The 23,895-nt window shown below is 43.3% G+C and overlaps 1 protein-coding gene across 1 annotated transcript in view; it reads left to right on the forward strand.

Moving 5' to 3' along the window:
* LOC144503747 (uncharacterized) overlaps window positions 1-23,895 on the forward strand; it is a 189,897-nt gene that overhangs the window by 119,152 nt on the left and 46,850 nt on the right. Inside the window, exons 24-35 of the mRNA XM_078228546.1 lie at window positions 1,491-1,589; window positions 3,608-3,661; window positions 3,765-3,818; window positions 6,280-6,333; window positions 9,069-9,122; window positions 10,493-10,537; window positions 10,627-10,725; window positions 10,819-10,926; window positions 11,044-11,097; window positions 11,193-11,246; window positions 12,911-12,964; window positions 15,840-15,893. Of these exons, the coding sequence (XP_078084672.1) occupies window positions 1,491-1,589; window positions 3,608-3,661; window positions 3,765-3,818; window positions 6,280-6,333; window positions 9,069-9,122; window positions 10,493-10,537; window positions 10,627-10,725; window positions 10,819-10,926; window positions 11,044-11,097; window positions 11,193-11,246; window positions 12,911-12,964; window positions 15,840-15,893 (783 nt within the window). The remainder of the gene's footprint in view (window positions 1-1,490; window positions 1,590-3,607; window positions 3,662-3,764; window positions 3,819-6,279; window positions 6,334-9,068; window positions 9,123-10,492; window positions 10,538-10,626; window positions 10,726-10,818; window positions 10,927-11,043; window positions 11,098-11,192; window positions 11,247-12,910; window positions 12,965-15,839; window positions 15,894-23,895) is intronic.

The following is a 23,895-nucleotide window of genomic DNA, read 5'->3' on the forward strand; positions in this document are numbered from 1 at the left end:
CCAGGTCCCTGGCGCTGTGAGGCAGCAGTGCTAACCACTGTGCCACCGTGCCGCCCCTATAATGTGTTCCTACCTATCAAACACCATTAACTAATAGAGAATGACACATTCATAAATCAGTGATTTTACTACAAGTGAGTTAACTACAAGAAGTTAACTTCTCAGGTAATGCATACATTTTCTTTCATGCAAATATGTACAACCCTGCACCTGCCACTATCTTTCAGCTCAACTCTCAAAGACCACCATCAGCTGACAACGAATGACAGAAGTCAAAATCAATGGAATAGTGATTTGACTTACCAGTTGAATCAGATTTCCTCCTTCCATTCAGCTATCCCTGAGAAATAACTCCCTCCTTTCCAAGTCAAGGATGGTTGACATATTGGAACTTGCAGCTGACAAACCAGTCAAAATGAAGAGGAAATGAAGAATAAATGTTAGTTTCAGGAATGAGAATAGATGAATTAATGACTCGCTGAAACACAGCTATGTAAAATGGTTGACAAGTCACCCATCATTTAATTGATATGGGCTTTCATTCGGGAGCTCAGCATTTAGCTGTCGTGGTGGATTAAACTGAGAGCACTCATGGTGTGTTATACTGAGCGCTGTCATGGTGAATTACACTAAACACTGTCATGCTGGAGTTCAGCTCAGGGCAAGTGATGGAATAAAGTGATGGCTAATATAACAAGACAGCACATCACACCAGACAGGAACACAAATTGTAGATAGGAAACTCTAATGCTGCTCTGCATTCCGATCTAGTGAGGTTCCAATTTAAGAATCTGGCAAAATTACCATTCTTACTCTGATGTGGGGATGCCGGCATTGGATTGGGGTGGGCACAATAAGAAGTCTCTCAATACCAGGTTAAAGTCCAACAAATTTATTTGGAATCACGAGCTTTCGAAGCACTGCTCCTTCATCAGGTGACTCACCTGAGGAAGGAGCAGCGCTCCAAAAGCTCGTGATTCCAAATACACCTGTTGGACATTAACCTGGTATTGTGAGACTTCTTACCATTCTTTCTCAGCAATGGAAACATAATAATGTACAGCCAAATTAATTCACCTATGTGTGGCCTCTGTATGTTGCAACAGGAAGATTCGACTATTGCAAATATGTCACCAATTTTGAGATTACAATGGGGTGAGGCTCAAATGATTCATGTAAAAGCTGATACATTTTAAACATGCCTTATTTGTTAATTGTCAAGATTCTAAACATAATTACAACTTGGCTTCTAGTTTTGTGTTGTTTACTATCTGCTTGAATGTGTAAATGCTGATGATCTCTGTTATGGTATGCACAATGATAATTTCTTGCACTTATTTAGGAATGCTAACCTTTGTCTCTGATTTGTTTGTTTATGTTAGCTTATTCCTCCCCCCCACCCCCCCACCCCAGTCGCATATGTTCATGTTAGTGTAGGATTGTAGGGATGAATTCTATTCCTTATCAAATCACCCGATTTTTATCCTCAGGGTCTTTCTGGAGATCGGGGTCCTTCAGGCCCATTTGGTTCACCTGGACAGAGAGGCTCACCAGGTGTTATGGGTTTTCCTGGTCCGAGGGGCAATGATGTAAGTGCAAGAATCCATTCAATTTGCATGCTTCCGTTATTGTGGGCTTCCATATTTTGGTACATTCATAATTTGCAAGTGACAACATGACTTTGGAGTCATTGTAGCAACATGGCTGAAATCTATTGGTTTGTGAACACTTTTAATGAGCGGAACTTTATCCCAGTGCAAAGTCGAATTTTTAAAAATTTCCAAGCGGTCAACTGTGCTGCGAGGGCCTTTTTAACATGTGGAGGCTTCCCACATTTGCAAAGAAACTGGACAAGTAGACTAATGGGACTAAAGGTAGACAAGTCCCCTGGTCCGGATGGAATGCATCTCAGGGTACTAAAAGAAACGGCAGAAGTAATAGCAAATGCATTAGTTGTAATTTATCAAAATTCACTGGACTCTGGGGAGGTGCCAGCTGATTGGAAAACAGCTAATGTAAAGCCACTGTTTAAAAAAGGAGGTAGACAAAAGGCAGGTAACTATAGGCCGGTTCGCTTAACATCCGTAGTTGGGAAAATGCTGGAACCTATCATTAAGGAAGAAATAGCAGGACACCTGGAAAAGAATGGTTCAATCAAGCAGACGCAGCATGGATTCATGAAGGGAAAGTCATGTTTGACTAATTTACTGGAATCTTTTGAGGATATAACGAGTGCGGTTGACAGAGGGGAACCGGTGGATGTGGTGTATTTAGATTTCCAGAAGGCATTCGATAAGGTGCCTCACCAAAGGTTGTTGCATAAGATAAAGGTACACGGAGTTGGGGGTAAAGTGTTAGCGTGGATTGAGGATTGGCTATCTAACAGAAAGCAGAGAGTCGGAATAAATGGGTGCTTTTCTGGTTGGCAATCAGTGACTAGTGGCGTGCTGCAGGGATCGGTGCTGGGGCCTCAACTATTTACCATATACATAGACAATCTGGAGGAGGTGACCGAGTGTAGGGTAACAAAGTTTGCGGATGACACAAAGATGAGTGGGAAAGCAAATTGCGTGGAGGACACAGAGTCTGCAGAGAGATTTGGATTGGCTAAGTGAGTGGGCGAGGATCTGGCAGATGGAGTATAACGTTGGTAAGTGTAAGGTTGTCCACTTTGGAAGGAATAACAGTAAAATGGACTATTATTTAAACGGTGAAAAATTACAACATGCTACTGTGCAGAGGGACCTGGGGGTCCTTGTGCATGAATCACAAAAACTCAGTTTGCAGGTGCAGCAGGTAGTCAAGAAGGCAAATGGAATGTTGGCCTTTATCGCGAGAGGGATGGAGTATAAAAGCAGGGAGGTCATGCTGCAACTGTACAGGGTATTGGTGAGGCCGCACCTCGAGTACTGTGTACAATTTTGGTCCCCTTATTTAAGAAAGGATATATTGGCTTTGGAGGGGGTACAGAGAAGGTTCACCAGGTTGATTTCGGAGATGAGGGGGTTAGCTTATGAGGAGAGATTGAGTAGACTGGGCCTGTACTCATTGGAGTTTAGAAGGTTGAGGGGAGATCTTATAGAGACATATAAGATAATGAAGGGGCTAGACAGGGTAGAAGCAGCGAGGTTATTTCCACTTACAAGGGAATTCTCTGCCCAATGAAGCAGTCGAGGCTACCTTGTTAAATGTGTTTAAGAAACTGATAGATAGATTTTTAACCATTAAGGGAATTAAGGGTTATGGGGAGCGGGTGGGTAAGAGGAACTGAACCCACTATCAGATCAGCCATGATCTTATTGAATGGCGGAGCAGGCTTGAGGGGCTAGATGGCCTACTCCTGCTCCTATTTCTTATGTTCTTATGTAAGTGGACATTGTTGCTTGATGCAAGAGCAGCAGATAGCTCTCTCAAAGAAGCAGTGCAGGAATGTTTTCCTGTGTTGTAAGAATCTATGATTGTCTTGACTAATATTAAAAATTAGGAAGCAGAACAGAAACGCATGCATATCTCGTATAAAATTGTTGGAAGTTATTATCAGTGATCGAAGCAATACTTATATATGGTTTCTTTTTGTTGCTCCATCCACACACCTTTCCCCAACAAGGGACAATCTGGTAAAGTTGGTGCGAAAGGACCTCCAGGTAGTCCAGGCCTACAGGTCTGTACAGATTGTGAATACTTTATTTAATTCTATTGAAAGAGACTCTCTTTACCAAAAGTTAATAATGCAAAGGTTATTCATACTGAAACTATATCGGCAGGGTTTACCTGGAAAACCTGGGGTGTCTGGCCCTCCTGGTGAAAGTGGCAAAGCTGTAAGTATAGTTTTCAATTCATATCTTTTGAAACAAAAATGCTTTCTCTATGTTGTAAGCAGGTTTCTTGAAGCTTTTGCTTAGATACTTATTTCTATCAAACAAAAGTTATCTTTTGAATCTATTGTAATAAATAACCACTTGACAACACAGGCAAAACCACATTTATTACCCTTCTCTAGTTTACCTGAAAGGTTGTTGCTGGGCTTTCTCCTCAGATGATTATTTTCACCATTGATCGGTTTGCTAGGTGACTTCAGAATGCAAAATGAATCAACCATATACCATGGTCATGTGACACAGTGGGTAGCATCCCTGCCTCTGAGCCAGAAGCTCTGGATTCAAGTCACACCCCAGAACTTGATGGCCAAGGAAGGTGCATTCACGGTGCAACCAAACTAGTTGAATGTCAACATGCAAAATCTCAACTTGCAGGCGGTAAGAGCAGTAGCCATGCTTGATGCGGAGTGGCGCCCCTCGAGCTATAAAACCCTGGTGACAGATTAGCAACTTGTTTTGGGAATTACTAGCTATGTCCCGCTAGGTGCAGGAAGAGAAAGAAGATATACATGGGAGTAACTTTTTTTTATTCATTGGATGTGGACGTTGCTGGCTGGGCCAGCATTAATTGCCCATCCCTCGTTGTCCGAGGGCAGTTGAGGGTCAGCCACATTGCTGTGGAGCTGGAGTCACATGTAGGCCAGACCAGGTAAGGGTGACAGATTTCCTTCCCTAAAGGACATTCGTGAACCAGATGGGTTTTTCCAACAATCGACAATGGTTTCATGGTCATCATTCGACTTTTAATTCCAGCTTTTTTTTAAATTGATTTTGAATTTCACCAATTGGCATGGAGGGATTTGAACCCAGGTCCCCAGAGCAATACCCTGGGTCTCTTGATTGCCAGTCCAGCGACAATACCACTATGCCACTACCTTCCCTAACCAGGTGGGAGCCAAAGCAGGTAAGGGTCTTACTGAACCACCTGGGGTATTACAACAAGCCAGCTCCCTTCACAGTCGCTGCTCCTCTCATGCCAGCCATAAAAACTCCTTGATTTAGTGAATTAAATTTTACGAATTGCTATGGTTCAATTTGCGCTGCCAAATTCTGGGTTATTTGTCCATGCCATTATCCCTACATAGCTGAACCAGGGTTGTCTGTGCAGAAATTGGAACTTACCCAAGCTGAGGTGTGGACCAGGGCTGGCTGCTACATGAATCTAAAGGGGCAGTTGATCTACTAGCCTTAATTGTTTACTATCAGCTATCTGAGGGTACCAATTGCAGCCATTGGTGCAGTTTTCCAGCTGTGTATATGGCAGGATCAGGGATTAGGTTTGATGGAGCATTACAGGGCTGCAGGTGAGCAGCAACATCTTGAGGACCTGAGGTGTGGCCAGAGGGATGGGGAGGAAATGAGGATTGGGGGATAAATGATGGATGGTAGTTATGTGTGGTTTTAATGAGAAACCAGTATAGGCAGCAGGGCTCCTTTTGACCCATATTAGGGGACGTGTTTTTAAAAATAAAAACTTGTCTTACATCACGGTGATCTCCAGTGTTCCCTTTAAGGACATAAGGTGCATGTATTCGAGGTAATCTGAACGCAGTGTGGATTGACAGGCAAGTACATTGCTGGCTTGATTCTGAGCCAGGTATTAGGCCACTTATTAACATATTGCTGCTTTCAGTCACTCACCGGAGGAATTTGGGTACATGTAGTGAGCCCCATGTATAACACATTTTTACACCTGTTTTCTGTCTTGTCCAATTTTACCAGTGATGTTTACTGTGAATTCAAAAAATTATTAATTGTATGGTATCCCCTCAAGTCTGCTTCCAATTAAACCATAGATCCATGGCCTCCTTACAGGAGACCATTCACCCCATCAAGCCTGCACCAGCTCTCCAAACAAACATCTTGCCTAAGCCCATTCCCCGCCTATTTACCATGACTAATCCATCTAATCTTTGGACGTGAAGGGGAAATTTAGCATGGTCAATCCACCTCACCTGCACATCTTTGGACTGTGGGAAGAAACCCACACGGACATGGGGAGAACGTGCAAACTCCACAAAGACAATCACCCAAGGCCGGAATTGAACCCAGGTCCATGGCACTGTGAGGTAGCAGTGTTAAACACGGTGCCACTGTTCATTGTTTCAGTCAGTCTCCATGGCAGCTACAGCAGCTGATCAGATAGTACCCAATGACAATCCCCCCATTGTGTTGACTTTCATTTGAAACTCTCAAGTTATGGAGAATTCCACTTAGTCTATATAGAACCATGATTCCCAATTATAAAAAAGCATGTTGTTAACAACTGATGAGGAAGTGAATATTAAATAAAAACCCATGTCATTTATTGAATAATGTAAGGTTATCAGTTTGATTTTAACTAATGTATTCATGTAGTTCTTCTCCTAAGTCACGTGCTGAGCAATGTGTCTTTTCTCAGGGTGCATCTGGTGAAAGAGGAGAGCCGGGTCCACAAGGATTTCCTGGTGTTCAGGTACAATTATTTTGGTGAATTAATCATCTTCAAAAGTTATTCCAGTTATTTTGTGAGTACAGCAACTGTTTTTAATCCTTCAATGTGTTGACAAGCTTCTTGCAAGAATGTTCTCTTTACAAGAATGGCTCCAGGCATGAGAAACCTCTGTTATGAGGATGGATTGGAATGGTTTGGACTGTTCTTCTTGGAGAGGAAAAGGCTAAGAGGAGCTTTGACAGAGATGTTCAAAATCATGAGGGGGATGGACAGAGTAGATTGGGAGAAACTGTTCCTGCTCGTAAAAGGACCAAGAACGAGAGGGCACAGATTTAAGCTGATTTGCAAAAGAAGCAAATGCAATGTGAGAAAAAAAACTTTTTCGCACAATGAGTGGTTTTGGTCTGGAATGCACTGCCTGGAAGTGTGATGGAAGCAAATTCAATTGAGGCATTAGATGATTATTTAAAGGATGTGCAGTGGTACAGTGAATAGGCAAGGGAATGGCACGAAGCCATGATGCTCGCTTGGAGAGCTGGTGTAGACATGATGCGCCAAATGGCCTCCTTCTGCACTGTAAGAATTCTGTGATTCTGTGATACAACATGTGACTGGTGTCTGAGATCTAGGTTTAAGATTTACTATGTCTTACATGCAGGCAGTGCCCATTAAGTATTATTCAGCTGAAGAGGATGGGGGAATAATTGGATCTAGGCTATGGGAATGATTGTGATATTGAGATTGGGGCAGACTGGAACGGGAGAGGGTGGTGGTTGGGGGCTGGCCCGGGAATGGTCAGGGGGTGGGGGGGCCACGATCGGGCCATGGGGGAGGTTTGGGGAGGGGGGGAGGCAGCACTGCGGGTGTCCCAGGGCTGTCCAGCGATTGAGCTGGCCAGCAAATGGGAAGATGATAGTTCGGGGCCAGTGCGCATGTGCAGAGACTTGCTGGTTTTAGCCTCCCGGGTGGGAATAGGTCTCGCGCCCTGAAATCTAATGATTTTCACGCTGGTGGCCTCTGCAGTGTACAGAGTGTGGGAGATTCCAGTGTGAACTCCCACTGGAAAAACCAGCGTAAAGTACTCCAGTTTTCCCGCAAATTCAATACTTGGAATGTTTTTGGGAGAATTCCACCCATCTTCCATTTAAAAATAAATAAATAAGAATTTTGTATCTCTAACTTTAAATCCTAAGTCCACGATTTAAAAAAATGTTATTTACCCCAAGTCCTGAATTTAAAAAGTAATATTTACTGGACTCACAAAATAAAAATAATCGTTTTGATAGGGTGCGCAGACTGTAAAGATATTGGAGCATTCCAATAGTAGAGAGATTGCGAGAGGGGCAGCCAGTGGGACAAAGAGCACACAGTAGGGTTAGAAACTGCTAAGCACCAAGGAATTGGAGACCAGCTCTCTGGACTGGGAGGTAAGAGAGGCTTGGTAACAAATATGCAGACAACAACTTCTCGATTTTAAAATAAACCAAAACTTTAAATAATTAAATCATTTTGAAAACATGGGGGGGCGATTCTCCCAGACCGCTTCACTGGCCGGGAGACTCGCGGAGGTCGTTTAGCGGGCTTCCCACTGGGTGCCACGGCCACATAGAGTCATGGAGGTTTACAGCATGGAAACAGGCCCTTCGGCCTAACTTGTCCATGCCACCTCTTTTTTTAACCCCTAAGCTAGTCCCAATTGCCCGCATTTGGCCCATTCCCCTCTATACCCATCGTACCCATGTAACCGTCTAAATGTTTTTTAAAAGACAAAATTGTACCCACCTCTACTACTACCTGTGGCAGCTTGTTCCAGACGCTCACCATCCTCTGTGTGAAAAAATTGCCACTCTGGACCCTTTTGTTTCTCTCCCCTCTCACCTTAAACTTATGCCCTCTAGTTTTAGACTCCCCTAGCTTTGGGAAAAGATATTGACTATCTAGCTGACCTATGCCCCTCATTATTTTATAGACCTCTATAAAATCACCATTAAGTCACCATGAGTTTCTGGCGCCATCAGCTCCGGGCCAGAAATTGGCACGGAGCTGTATAATGTATTCGAATGCTCATTTAGGTAGTGCCAAGGGGTGCAGGGCCTCTCGGTGTGGGGCTTCTCGATAGGGGTGGGGTGTCCCGCTGCCATTGTGTATTCAGCAACGACGGAGGGAGGCCAACGATCAGGGCTGGCCATTTGGTTGGGGGGGGCGGGTCGGCCTGCTGGGGGCGGGTTCAGGGCTGTGGTGGGGGGGAGGGGGTTGGGGCTGCTGGAGCTGGGGGAGGCGGGGGAGGGAGAGATTGGGACTGCAGGGGGGGGGGAGTGAATCGAGACAGGCCGGGATGAGTGGGTTGTCAAGGCTGACCTGGACACACCTGGGGGGCTGGCGATCAGGCTGTGAGGGTTGTGTGCCAGCGATGTGGGGTCACAGGGCTAGCCAGCGATTGAGCTGGCCAACAATCAGGAGGCCGGCAGTGCAGAGCTACTGCGCATGCCCCAATCTCCACTACGACATGTGCATGTGCAGTGGCCTGCTGCGGGGGGGGTCACTTTCGGCAGGACCGGAAGATCCCATCAGCGCTTGAGTCTTGAAAGGCATTACATAAATGCAAATCTTTCTTTTTGTGTACTCCAGGAATAGCTATGATACAATTCAGTCAGGACAAAAAGGACTAAATTGGGATGTATAAGCAAGTACTATTTTATAATCAATTGTCCAGAATGTATAGATTTAACCATCATCCTTTATTTGTCATACGTTAGGGTCTGGCTGGTGATGCAGGTCCCTCTGGTGAAAATGGCAAACGTGGTGAGCCGGTAAGATGTTTAATTTTATTAACACAATGTCACTCTCTACATCTTTATCCATTGTTGTCTGTGGCAATATGTTATAGAGATCTGAAGTAAAATAATCTGTCCAATGTGATTGTTTACCCAGGATAAAACCAGAAACTAACACACAGATCAGTGGAAAATGTGTCATAAGACAATTCCTCCTCATTCCACAATCTCCAAAATCAATAATAATAGAAACCTTCTTAAGGATAGCAGAGCAAGCTCTCGAGTTCAATCTTCAAACTGTCACTTAACCATCGAATAGGTGACAATAGTAACAACAGCCCTTTCCAGAGATCCTGATTCATAAATTCAAATGTGATGAACCAACAAGAAGTAAAAACACAAATATAATTGAGTTGCCTTCAACTTCTAAACGAAACTGTCCAGTAATTGTCTGAATTTGGAGCCTCACTACCTACCTCCACACTCGACAAGAGTTGCCAGTTTAATATTGCTTTTCATGAAGGCAGCCTTGCTAGTGAGTACACCTTTCAACATGCAATGTGGATCAAAGTACGTATCTAACAGCCTACAACTGAGCATTTATGGGCTTTGTGGGCCATTAGCAACAACAGAACTCTATGCTAATATAATCTATGGACTCATGGCATGATTCCTCTCATAGTCTTAAGACAATAAATATAAAGTATCAATGTGAGCCATGGTCCCCGGTGACCAATATGGCAATTGTTCTGTTACTACCACAACTTTGCCTTTCGCAGGAAGCTTCATCCCTTTAACATTGCTGTTTGCCACATGATTTGATAAAGGACAGCATGAAACTTGACCCATCGAAATCCATATCCTGAGATGACTGCTATGTTTTTTTTAAGAAAGAGTTTAGGTGCTTTGACAATGTGGCTGCTCATTGTCCAGGAGAATTTGATAACAGAGCTTGGACATTGGACAAATTGTCATGTGTGGAATAATCTATTAGTTTGATCAGGGCATTCTTGCAGTGTTTTCTGAATGTCAAGACTGAATTAAGAGATTAATTTCCTTGGGGGCTCCCATGATTCCATCAATGGAAGGTTGATGGAAACCCCATTTACACACACAAACCAAACAATTGTTAATTTCCACCTATATCTTGGAGCATAGAAGGAAACCAAAAATGGATGTAGGACATGTAGGATATACCATGCTAAGAGAAACCCAGTATTATTCTCTGTGGACTCAATAAAACAGGAACTAAGGATAATCCAGACAGTAGGATAGTCAGTCAACTCTCTGCCCTGATATTTTATATTGAGCAATTGTTTTCACCACTTTGTAAACCATTAAAAGTCCAGTTAAAATTCTTTTATTTTAATAGCCACAAGTAATTTTGACCATTTCCTTTCTGCTAGGGACTCCGTGGTGAAAATGGTTTGCCAGGAGCACCTGGTTCAAAAGTAAGTTCCATGTTGACTTGGCTTTCAGAAATTAATGCAGATCTTTTGAAAGATTTAGTGTTATTTAATATTTCATCTTCAAAATCTAGGGAGAGGCTGGTCCAGAAGGTGGGAGTGGACCAATGGGTCCTTCAGGGCCTACAGGGCCTCGGGGCCTTCCTGGTGAAAGTGGATTAGAGGGAGCTAAAGTAAGTAACTTTGCAGTTTGTTTTCATTGAATATATATATACAAGAAGAGCCACCATTCAAATGTTGTTGTTGCTTCCTCTTTGAATATACAGGGTTCTCCTGGGCCTTCAGGTCTTCCAGGCTCAATGGGCTCTTCAGGAATGCAAGGTATGCCAGGTGAAAAAGGTAACCCAGGTGACCAAGGTCCTAAAGGTGAAAGTGTTAGTATGGCTTTTCTTTCCATTTTTCCTTTTGGTGTCTATTGGATATAATGTTAATGCAATATTTTGAATAGTTATTTTGCTTTTCATCTAATCAGTCTGTATTTTCTGTGACAGGGAGGGATTGGTCCAAGGGGTCCTGATGGTACCCCAGGCAAAGATGGCACTCCAGTAAGCACATAATATGCTGTCTACATTTGTTCAGCATTTTGTCTCATGTATATAATCTGTGCTTAAATTATTTACTCTTTTCCGGTCTCTCGCAGGGGCAGCGAGGAGTTATGGGTCCACCAGGTCAACCAGGAAATCTAGGAGGCCGGGTAAGTTTAAATTTTCTCAAACTTTAGATGTTTATCACCTAAGAAAGATTGGTTGTCATTTAGCATCAATAGGTAACAGAAAAGGTTCAACAGAATGAGCCAGATTTTGCTTGGAGAAAACAGCATATTAACAGCATGTTACTACTAAGCAATTGGCAAGAGATACCCTCAAACTTGTAAATAATAGTCCACCACAAGTGTTGCAAAAATGACACTGCATGTTTAATCGCCTTAAGATTTTCATGAAGTTGCTGTATTTGCTCCTTAACTCGCCACAGACAGTTAAGTCTTGTAATTCATAGCATAAGTACCTTTTAAAGCTGATCGTTGTTAATTACTAACAATCAACTTCTCTTGCCCAGACAAAAACCAAAAGTGTGGCGTTTCACTTTCTTAGGTTGTGAATTGTTGTGGGTGATTTTAAAAATGTAAATTTTGTCTCTTGTTTTTATTTCTTTATTTCTCTTGCTGCACCCAAATTGACATTGAATTCACTCACTTTTATTTACTCTTCCTCAGCCCTTTCTCCATTTGTCCCTTAATCCTAAGGTAATTAATGATGGACAACAGATGTTGGCCTTCCCAGTAAAGCCCACATTTTTTGAAAGGTGAGAGGTCATACGACACCAGGTTATAGTCCAACAGGTGTATTTGAAATCACAAGCTTGCAGAGCATTACCCATTTGTCAGGTGAAGTGACGAAGGAGCAGTGCTCCAAAAGCTTGTGATTTCAAATAAACCTGTTGATCTATAACCTGGTGTCATGTGACCTCTCACTTTTCACCCCAGTCCAACACCGACATCTCCACATCTTTTGAAAGAATATAACTTTTTAAAATCTTATTAGTCAAGGAGATATAGGTCAGGAATTTCCAGCCTTTCCCACCGGTGGGATCTTCCAGTCCCACCAATGGCACAGCTCCATCACGGGTTTCCTGGCGGTAGGGGGGTGGATTCAGTGGGAAATCCCATTAACGACGGCAGAACTAGAAGATCCTGCTGCTAGCCAATGGCAGGCTGCCTCCCACTGCCAAGTAACACGATGCAGGAGGGACCAGAGAATCCTGCCTGTAGTGTTTGTCCTATTGTTCACCAAAATCTCTGATGTCTTTTGCAGCCACTGTCCCACTATCAGGTTATGCTAACAGCAAACCTTTTTGCAAAATTGTTTTTTTAATTAAGTTTAATATGCATGAACAAGCCAAATTTAGAGGACTCACTGTAAGATGTCAAACTCCAGCAAATGCTGGCATAATATGTCTGAAATGTTCCTGTCAAGTGACATTGAGAAAGGAATCTAGCAGCAGATTAAATTCAATTTGAACATCTGTAAAGTCCATGCCCGAGGTTTGGTCACCCACTGTACACTCCAGTCTATATGACTCAATGGAAAAAACAATTAGACAAAGTGTATAACAATCAGCTGATCCACTACTGCCTATTTTGCACACCCATATTAAAATACATTTTTCTGAATTGGTTCATATGATATTTCTATTGGTCCTCACAAGAGAGACCTGCCCATTGATCTGACAGTTATAAATGAACGCTTGAAACAAACCTTATTAACACTCGTAATGGTGATTTCCACTTTAATGCTGTTATCATTGCCGAGAGTCAATCTGTAAACCTTTTCTTTTTATTCATTCATTTTCTGATCTTAGGGTGAGCTTGGTCCTGCTGGCCCGCCTGGCCCTAGTGGTTCCCGCGGCCTTCCTGTAAGTACATGAGACTTAACAGAATGAATGTTCCTGCAGTTAGAAACAGGAAAAGTAATTAATGACTGGAGAAATACTTCACAATGATTGTCTTCCAGACCCAACATTAAGTTCCATGGAATATTGTCTGCTGGTTCACCCCTTTGTGGCAGTAGATGACCTTGTTTCAGGTGACTAGTCCGTCCAGTTATGTTGGACACAAACGTATTGTTGGTACAGAAGAGGTGCTTGCAGCTCTGGACTTGCAGAGCACACATTTCCAGTCAGCAAATGCGACTCTGGTCTGCTGATAGGAGGTGATGCCTTTTCTGATGAGAATGTACCATATGGAGTAATCTTATACGAAGTTCTCCCATGTCTCTGGGGAGATGTTGAACCTCTTCCATATGGCCTTCTGGGAGGCCCCTGAAACCCTTCCACGTTCTCCTTTTGAGCAGTGCTCTTCAATTAGCTTGCCGTTAAAAAGCGTTTTGAGTGAGCGCTCATCCTGTATTCTGGCAACATTCCCTGCCCATCTCTACCTTCAGCACAGTGCCGATGCCAGACACATCAGTCAGGAAGAGAATATCAGTGTTCAGAACCTTGTATCTCTGCAAAGAGGTTATGCGAACGTAGTGTGACTTGTTAACCTGCTTAGAGTAAACTGACCATGCCTCATTTGAAAATGAGAAGGACAATCGCACTGTTTATCTTCACGTTTGTTTTGAGGTTAATTTTGCCGAGCATGTCTGTTTTGTGCCAAATCTGGATGCACGAACGCGATGGTAAAGGGGGAAATGCTGATAACGTTGGGCGGGTAGTTCATTATTTCAATTTAAATATATGCAAATGCATTTAAATTGCCGTTGTGCCCATTTTGGGAGTGAATCGGATCACGGCCATTCCCGGGCCTCGGTAAAGTGGCCATCTGCGCGGACACGGGTACAGATCGTGTTAATGGCCTCACACCCGACTTTACCATGTTTGCATGCCCGAAAACGGGTGCGACGCAATGGTAAAATCGGGCCCTATCTCTCTGGTAATCCAGATCTTCTGAGAAGCTTTGCTTGATGGGATCCTTTTTGAGTCTTGAGATGCTGACTTGGATTTTATAGGGTGTCATAATCTTCAACCACACATCTACAGAGTCGGTGGTGAGCTCACTCACCACACTGATGGTTAACCCTCAGCAATTTGACGCTGGGAGCAGTGTTCATTGCTTTTAGGCAAATCTTCCGTCCCTATCTCAGGAAGACGCTCCACTTTATAGAGCTGTAAGCCAAAGGATGGCCAGCTGCTCTGTTATCTCATCAGCACTAGGTAGGAGCGGCGGTTCTGCTGGGACTAAAGCCAGTCTCGACCTGTCCAGGGTATTACCGGGGTCAGAATGGCAGGCCTTGGTGAGGGCTCAGTTTGAGTGGCCAGTTGAGGAGAGTAAAGGAGAAAGTATGTGGGGGTGTCTCCAACTGCCACAAAGAGCCCACAAAAGAACTGGGAACCTGGTAAGTTCAAATCGTAATCCAATAGCGTTGATTACGATTGTATCTTTTATGATCGGTAGTCGAATAAAGGTTGAATAATTTAAGTGGAACATTATATTAATCAATGTGATTTCAAACATATTAATGGTAAACAAAAATCCCTGATAACGAGATGCTAAAATATTCTTAAAATATGAACCTTAGTTTTTCATACTGAGCCAGAACTGCCGGGCAATAACAGACCACTGCTCCTGTGTAGCTGACACTTGGATCAGTCTATTTTCCCCTCCAAGGCCACTGATGGCCTGGCAACACTCCTATAGACTGACATGAGCTCAATGAGTCTAACGCAAAACATGGGGGCCGGATAATCATGGGCAGGTCTGCAGCTACTCGAGGGGACAGGGTATTCAGACTTGTGGACCTGTATTTTGACATATGGGTGCTGATTTCATTAACCAGTAATTCCTGATTAATTCTCAACGTTTTGTTGGGGGCACGGGTCTAATAAAGACAGTAAGGGTCTATCACTCAATAGTCAGCTTGCCCTGTGACCTCTCTAAGCTCTCAGCATCAGAGAGGCTTTGACAACGTGCACCCAGTAAGCATTTCCAATGAGAAATCAGGCAGGAGGGTGGGAATTCCTAATTTATATGATGTGGTGAGGCCTATACTTACTTCAAGTTAAATATATGCAACTTGAAGGGGTTCTTGTGGTGCAGTGGGTAGCATTCCTGATTCTGAGCCAGAAGCTCCAGGTTTGTGTCCCACTCCAGGACTTGATGGCCAAGGAAGGAGCATTCTTAACGTAACTCTAATGGCACTCCTCAATATATACAGATAAGATTGCCTTATTGGGCAGGCAATCATGACCTCAATCAGGGAGCTCATACTCCAAGAGGCCAACCTCATTGAAGTCATTACAGTAACCAAACAAATCGAGCAGCAACTTGTAAATCCTTCCAATATACACAAATGGCAGGCAATAAGAGTGGAAGAGATCCCTGGTGGTGGAAAGAAATTGGAGACTCTATCATCACTATTCATAGCTACAATACAAAAGTGTATGTCGCCACAGACTGTTTGGGGAGCAGTTGCCTGGAGTGCCTGTGTGGATCAGATTAATGCCAACAGCGTGGGATTCAATCCCCATTCCGATTGAAGCAGGATCTGCCAACATCCCCTGCATGTGGGGAGATGGTGGTGCTGTGAGTCAGACCTAACTTTGGGCAGCAAACTTCATAAGATGTTGCAATACAGATGGGGATGGGCAGACTTAGGATTTATAAAGACCAGTTTAAGCAAAGTTGTAGCTGTATCATTGATTATCGATTTAGATTGTGATATATTTGGACAGTGACTAAAGAAAATTAACTTTCTGTTATTTTAGTAACATGCGACATTATTTCTTCCAGGGTGAACGAGGGGAGACTGGTCCCAAAGGTACTAGTGGATTTCCTGGGCCTCCAGTGAGTAGACACTTAAAGACTCTACAGAATATTTCAAATATAATCATTGGAATTGACAGCAGAGAATAGCTTTTAGTTTACCTCAGGCAAAATTAGAATTAGTGACAAATGAACTTCAGTGTAGATCAGAATGCCATTGTAGATTGTGGTGGAAAGAATAAGGAGGACACTTATTCCTTGGAAAATTAGTATTGGTGAAATAAAAGGTATGGAAATACAGGACGGGACTTTCCGCATCCCCCAACTCCCACCCCCTGTGTGACATGCCTTGCAGCAGCGGAGGCAGCTTGCCATTTGCTGTCTTGTCAACGGGTTTTCCTGTTATTCCCACCCTCCACCACCAGGGAACCCACAGCGGGGGACTCGCAATTGGCGGGAACAACTGGAAAGTTTCAGGCACAGATACACAACTCGCCAAAAGAAGCGATAGTGGTTAATAAAGCATTCAAAAAGCAAAACAAACACTGGGCTTCATTTCCAGGTGGATAGATTGAAGTACAGAGAGATTACGTTAATTTGTATCGAACTTTGATTAGATTACAATTGGAGGCTGGGGATCAGATCCACGGCGGAATTTTCCCGTCTCACCTGACACGAGAATCGTAGCGGGTGGGAGCTGACCGTGCAAAGTTCCATTGACCTCAACGGAAGTTTCCAGTCTTGGGGCGAGTGCGGCTGGAAAATCCCACCCCCCAGTCTCTAGATTATGAAAAGGATATTAAAGAGAAGGTGCCAAAAAGAATGATGCCAGAAATGAGATATTACAAATATCAGAAAAGATTGAACTGCCTGAGGCTGTTCACATCACGTCAGGAAAACGAAGACAGAGGGGTGAACTCATAGGGTCTTTAGGATTGTTGAAAGGGTTTGATGGGATAGGCATTAAAAAGCTCTTTTCACTTGAGGTTGGAGGCGGTCACTAATAAATACAATAGTAAATTCAGGAAATCTTCTTTATCCAGGAAAAAAGACAAAATGTAAAACTCAGTGCTAGATTTTACAGCACCACTGCGAAGGTTTCCAGGTGAGATTGGTATGTAAAATGCTGCGGGCACCATGCCTACTGCCTACCTACCTGTCTCCTCCTGCCCCCGTGGTAATATAACGTGCAGTGGGTGAAGTGTCGGGTGACCCAACCCATGGACCAATTGGCGTGCTTAAGGGTCTCATTCCACCCCGGCTGCCAGTTTTCGCGTGGTGGGTGGAGGGCAGAGACAGGTTGCAAACCTGGCAGGTAAAACAGTTGGAGTTCTTCAGACAGGAAAGGGGGAGGTGCTCCTTCACTCGTCCCCTCTTTCGATAGGAGGCTTTCTTAAAGCAGAAAGCATCTTCATATTTCTTCTCCCCCTTGTCTACCCTGGTTCCCCAATCTCCTCATTGCCATCTCCCCCCACCTCCTCTTCCCACAACCTCACCGAGTCTTACAAACCTGCTCCAGCAATACCCAGCCCCCCATTTATGTTGCATTTGACTCCAGCAACAAGTGTTGTGAGGAACTGAATGCAGTTTCAGCTGTGGCTACTGCTTCTGGTGGTGAGGCTGTGTCCAGAAACATGATTTGCATGCAACTCTTGGAGGCTGGACTTCCTCCCTAAATGGAAGAGAAGTCTTGCCTCAACATAATTAATGTTCCAATGGAAGTTAAATTGCTGAGCAGCCACAGGACTTGGTGGGAGCAGGAGATGCATCTCTTCCACTTCGATCCACAATACCCACTCACTGGACATAAAACACAGCCCTTGCAGAATCATAACATCTACAGTGCAGAAGGAGGCTATTTGGACCATCGAGCCTGCACCGACAACAATCCCACACAGGTCCCATCCCCGTAACCCCACACATTTACTCTCCTAATCCCCTGACACTAAGGGGCAATTTATCGTGGCCAATCAACCTAACCCGCACATCTTTGGACTGTGGGAGGAAACCAGACGTGGCCAACAATGTGCTCTGGAATGTCCCAGAGCACTTTACAGGCAACCAGTTACTTCTGAGGTGTAGTTACTGTTGTAATGTAGGGAAAACAACAGCCAATAGTCAGGAATCTCTCATCTCGCTTCGTAACTATAGTTGTCTATATACAAGGCAATCCCAATGAAGCTGGACTGCATATTCTGCCTGGTTTTAATCTCCTTGTTATAATAATACTTACAAAACTGCACATCCAAATGTGATCTAGCCAATGTTTTTCTTAAACTCATTGTTACTCATTTGTGCTTAACTCTTGAACTATATTTCCCTATTTATGGATTCATTTTTGACAGAAGCAAAGCTGATCATCAGATGAGACAATGATCTCTTATTTAAAAGACATTAATGAATTATACAGTTTTGGAATCCGAAATAGTGAATTACTTTGCAGTTCCTGGTGGTTCCCTGGAGTTCATTAAATGACATTATATGATGTAACTTGGCTTGAAGCAAAACTGAACACTGACTTACTGTTGTGTGGTGAAAATAAGATGTGAACTAAAGCAATCAGCAGCAGCTGTTGTATTCATTGGCCTTAAATGTAAAACTGCAGAGCAAAAACAAAACAAAATGAGAGGAAAATATTGCATTCAATGCTAATAGGTATGAACGCTCTTTCAATCTATTAAAGCCCAACATATTTTGAAAACAACAGCGTTGACTTAATAGATTAACTGTCGCTTTGTGACCACCCCTGATCTGATTAATTATCAGATGGAATATAGCTTGCTTTCTCTCGGAAATATAGACAGGATCTTTGATTTCTTTCATACAAATCGGCAATAATAACAAAGCAAGATCTGCATTTATATGGCACCTTTCATAACCACCAGACACCCCGAAGAGCTTTACAACCAATTAAGTACACATTTGAAGTTGTTCTAATGTCAGATACACAGCAGCCAATTCACATGCAGTAAGCTCTCTCAAACAACAATGTGAAAATGACTAGTTAAACTGTTTGTGATGTTGATTGAGGGATAAATATTGACCAAGACACCATCAATAACTCCCCTACTCTTTAAAATAATGCTGTGGGATATTTGTATCCATCTGAAAGCGCGCAGAAAGCCTTGGTTTGACGTTTGATCTGAAAGTTGGCACCCTCGGCAGTAAATGCTAACCCCGATTTTGCACTTCGGTGCTGAATGGGACTTGAGTCTATAGCATTCTAAATTAGAAGTTAAGAGTTTGACCAATGAAGCCAAAGGTATGTCTCTCAAAGAGAGCACATTTAATAATAATGGATATCAAAAATACAAGTCCACCACATTTAGCACTTTTTCTGTCTCCCTCTCCCTTCACACCACAACCTTTTAAGATTTCTTGTACATCTCCAATTATTTACTCCTTTTCCCCAGGAGTGGGAGGAGCCACAGATTTAAATTGGCACACCTAAAAAGTGTTAGCATAGATATTTAAAGACATGAAGAAACTGTCTTCTAAATTTCATATAGAAACATAGAAAATTCAGGACAAAGAAGGAGGTTGTTTGAAAAATGCTGAAACAGAGCAATCCAGCCTACTCCACACTCCAGTTTTTGGTCTGTAGCCCTGCAGGTTGTGGAACTTTAAGCACATATCAAGGTATTGTTTAAATGTAATGAAGGTTTCTGCCTCTATCACCCCTTCAGACAGCAAGGGTCAGATTTTCATGGAGGTGAGGAGACTCCGGGAACCAGATGGCAGGAGCCAGATGCACAGGTTCCACACGTATTTCTGACCAATCCCAATTTTGACGAAAGGGGAATGAATCTCACAGGGTGGGGAAGCCCAAAGCTTAGTGCTGAGTTCAAACTGACCCCACCTTGGCTGTTGCAAAAGCTTCAACCGGAACATGGGAGTCACAAGTTTATGGAGTAGATATAAGTGTTTTTGAAGAGTGGAAAATGTCTGTTTAATTGTCATACTCTGAAGCTTCCTTAAAGGCCTTGTTCTTTAAACTGTAAAATAAATGGCTGCATTTTACTAATTGTTTAAAAGAAACTCTACTCATCTACTTTGATTGATAGGCCAGCTACTATAGCAGCAGATCAAGCAGTTTCAATAGTTTTTTGCTGATATTTCCCTGAAGGATATGAAAGCTTCGCTGACTTTCAAATGTTTGAGTTATTTCGAAAGGGAGTTCTAAGATTGCAGTTGATTGATAGCTTAAAGAAGTTATTATAGGATTAGGGTTATGTATAGAAGTATGTTTGATCTGAGAAGAGATTAACCACTGAAATTTAAATTCTTTAATGTTTTCATGAATGGGTGTTTTTTTCACTGTTAGGGACCAGATCAGAAACTCCAAGGTAGATTATGAAGTTAGCCTAGACTCCAACTTCTACTTTTGATTTTGGCATTAGGGTGAGCATAAGGTGTTTCAATCCAGGTATGATTCAATTGATCCACTAGGAAACATTTATCAAACAAACTTTATTAGTTAGAAACAATTAGAATATAACAAAAAGAATTAGCCTAACTTTTACCAATTTAAAAACTTAAGCACAACAAGTTATAATTCTTAACAGCTAGCTACCTCTACAGTTCCAATTGTAAACAGCATCCCATAGATATAAATCCTTCGTTCAGAACTAGTTAGCACCAAAAATCAATATGCATACGTGGATATTGATTTCCAGCCTTTTAACACCTCTGCACAGAGATCCAGACAGAAGTTTCCAGAGAACGATATATCCTCAAATAGCAGAACTTCAGAGAAATAAACCTAGTCTTGGGCAGATTTGAGTCTCCAGACTTCAGAGACTCGGAGTTACTTCTTCTTTCTACATCTCCCCTAAAAAGCAATTGGGCTTGATTTCTCTGTAAGTCTAGCTCCACCCAGTCATATGTCCTTACCTTTCAATCAACCTAATGAAGTCCTACTCTGCAAAACCCCAGGGGAAATCACCAAAATAGCAAAACAGTATTGAAACAAACATTATAGCAACTAGGAGCAATTATGCTGCTGCAGTAACAATACAGGGCTACCAGATATAGAACCAGTTAATAAAACAAACTAAAACAGAAACACGACAAAAGTAGATTTCTTAAAGCAACAGTGTTGTCACTAATATTAGGTCTGTATAGTGAGAGCTATATTAATTTTTTACATTTTCACATTCACTATGGGCAGACCTCAGAAGCAATCAGTGATTGGCTGCGTGGTTGAGGAGTTGGAATGCAGGGCATTGGGGAGTGGGATAATGAATGAATTGGCCTTGAGTTGGCATGGGGCATAAGTTCACCAGGTTGATACCGGAGATGAGGGGTGTAGATTATGAGGAGAGATTGAGCAGATTAGGTTTGTACTCGTTGGAGTTTAGAAGGCTGAGGGGTGATCTTATAGAGGCATATAAGATAATGAAGGGGCTGGATAGGATAGAAGTGGTGCGATTCTTTCCACTTAGAAAGGAAACCAGGACTAGAGGGCATAGCCTCAAAATAAAGGGGGGTCAGTTTAGGACAGAGTGGAGGAGGAACTTCTTCTCTCAGAGGGTGGTGAATCTCTGGAATTCTCTGCCCACTGAAGTGGTGGAGGCGACCTCGTTGAATATGTTTAAGTCACGGATAGATGGATTTCTGATCGGTAAGGGAATTAAGGGTTATGGGGAGCAGGCGGGTAAGTGGAACTGATTCACTTCAGATCAGCCATGATCTTATTGAATGGCGGGGCAGGCTCGAGGGGCTATATGGCCTACTCCTGCTCCTATTTCTTATGTTCTTATATGAGGGGCCATGGGGAGTTCAGGGGTGAGGGCTAGAGGGCTAAAATCTTCTGAAACAATTTGGATGAAGTCCCAGAGAAACCGGGCAGACCTTCTAACAAGCCCTTCTTGCCATCCCTAAGGGGCTGCCTATGTTCTGCTTCTGAGATTGGTGGGCTGACTCTATCCCACACCCACCAACCTGGAGTGAAAATCCCACTATTCAGTGCATTTCTACCAAAGCGGACCCAGTGAATTGGGAAATATCCAAATCAAATTCTCTGCTTTGGTAACCAAAATCTGGCCCTGGGTTCCTGACCCTGACCACCCTCTGGTTATTAAAAGCAATCACTGTTTAACCCCCCCATCCTTCTAACAATTAACTTTAAATCTAGGCCCTCTGGTCATTGTTGTCTCTGCTGAGGGAAATTGATCCATCCATTCTATCGAGACATCTCCTAATTTTTTACACCTAGATTAAATTTCCCTTCCTTCTATTGCAAAGAAAATTAACCTAGCAATCCAGTCCTGGCAACATCCTTGTAAATCTCCACTGTACCCTCTCTAGTGCATACACATCCTTTCTGCCAAATAATGACCAGAACCATACACAGTTATCTAGCTGAGATTGTCTTTGTATTATTTTTAAACCTGTAAGACGGGTGCAACAAGGATCAGTTTCTACCCGTAATATGTGGAACTTCCCCAAAATTGAAGTAGATTGGATCTTAATTATATTGCAGAAGGAACCCAGTTAATCATCCTGAAGATTCAGAATGTTGAACTCAGCCAGCACATGCTATAAGTCACACTGGCAGACTTAATTGATTCAATGCAACAAATCTATTCAAATTGTCTTATATTGGTGCATTACCCTAGTATAAGTACAGCAAGATAGACTTAAACACAATGGGGGTGATTCTCCTGGCCCGATGCGCTGCTGAATAGCGCAGTGACTGGCAGATATCAGCGGGGGGGCCTGTAGCAGGACTTGAGACTGGTGTCTGGCCAATTATGAGTCTCCCAGGTAATGTTTTTAGATGTAATCAGCCTTGTGCCAGAAATCGGCCTGAGGCTGATGACCATATTGAGATTGCCATTTCAATATGATGAGCGAGTCCGGGACGGTAGTCTCCAGGCCCGCTAGTGTGTTCCCACCAATGGGGATCGCAACTGGTCTCCATCAATGAGGAACAGGCTTGCTCACCCTGCTGGTGGAGACAGAGGCCATTGAAGCCCTCCCCCCGCCCCCCAACGCCCGGGAGGTCAGGGGCAAGAGGGTGCTCCTTGGGCAGTACCAGCCTGGCACCCTGGCTCAATGAGCACCGGGCACTGCCGGGGGGTAGGACCAGAGAGAGATAGGGCCTCCTGGAGTGAGGAGGGAGGCACAGTCGATTGGTTGCGGGGGTGGTGGGGAGACCTGCATTGCACTCTGCAATGGGATCAGAGGGGTTGGGAGTAAGGAGGCGATTGTGGCTACACATGGGGAGGCCGGGGGGAGATCGGGACCATTCAGCACGCTGATACCGGCCTCTCCAGTAGGGTGAGGCCCCACCTCCCACTTTCCAGCATGAATCCCCTGAGGCATTCTGTGGGGCACAGAGTGCCAGAAATCCATTCCACTAAGTACACCCAAATAACGTATGGGAAATTCTCCCATTTTCCCGCCTGTTGGGCACTTAGCTGTTTTTGGGAGAATCCCAGCCAATATCCAGAATATCAGTGGCAATGGGCATGCTGTAATTAAATATATTGATAGTAACCGAGGAAGTTCAGCACATCATTACGCTCCCACAATGATTTTCTTGTTGAGAATTCGATATTTTAATGTCCCTTTTAATTCTATATAATCTGATTAAACTTGATAGAAATTTGAGCTTGGAAGTTTCCATTGGCACAATTGCTTTCCCTGGGGGATTCATGCAAGCGAAGGCTGGGACGTTGCAAATCTATCTGACCTGTACTTTGTGCCAAAGTCCTGATCTGGTTGGCTGCCAGTGGTATGCATTCTTGCACAGATAACAACCCTTTACATTTCTATCAGTGGTGATTCATACACAAACCATCCCGGGCTAGCCCACAGTACAAGTGGGAGGTCAAAGAGTCAGAATAATTCATTCAGAACATGAATATCTGAAATAAACCCCACAGCCTACACAGCTGATACTGCGCATGCTTCAAGCCGGGCAGCCAACTATAACTAGCAAATGGTTCAAACCATTTTCAATTGCATAGGAGTCAATTGCAAAGGCAACAATTATAGCATATTATCATGACTGAATATTTTAGACTGAGCAATACTTGCTTCTTTTTCCTTACTCATTTTAAAAGGCTCTGTTTTG

This window comes from Mustelus asterias, chromosome 14 (genome assembly GCF_964213995.1).
Source record: "Mustelus asterias chromosome 14, sMusAst1.hap1.1, whole genome shotgun sequence".
NCBI classification, from domain to species: domain Eukaryota; kingdom Metazoa; phylum Chordata; class Chondrichthyes; order Carcharhiniformes; family Triakidae; genus Mustelus; species Mustelus asterias.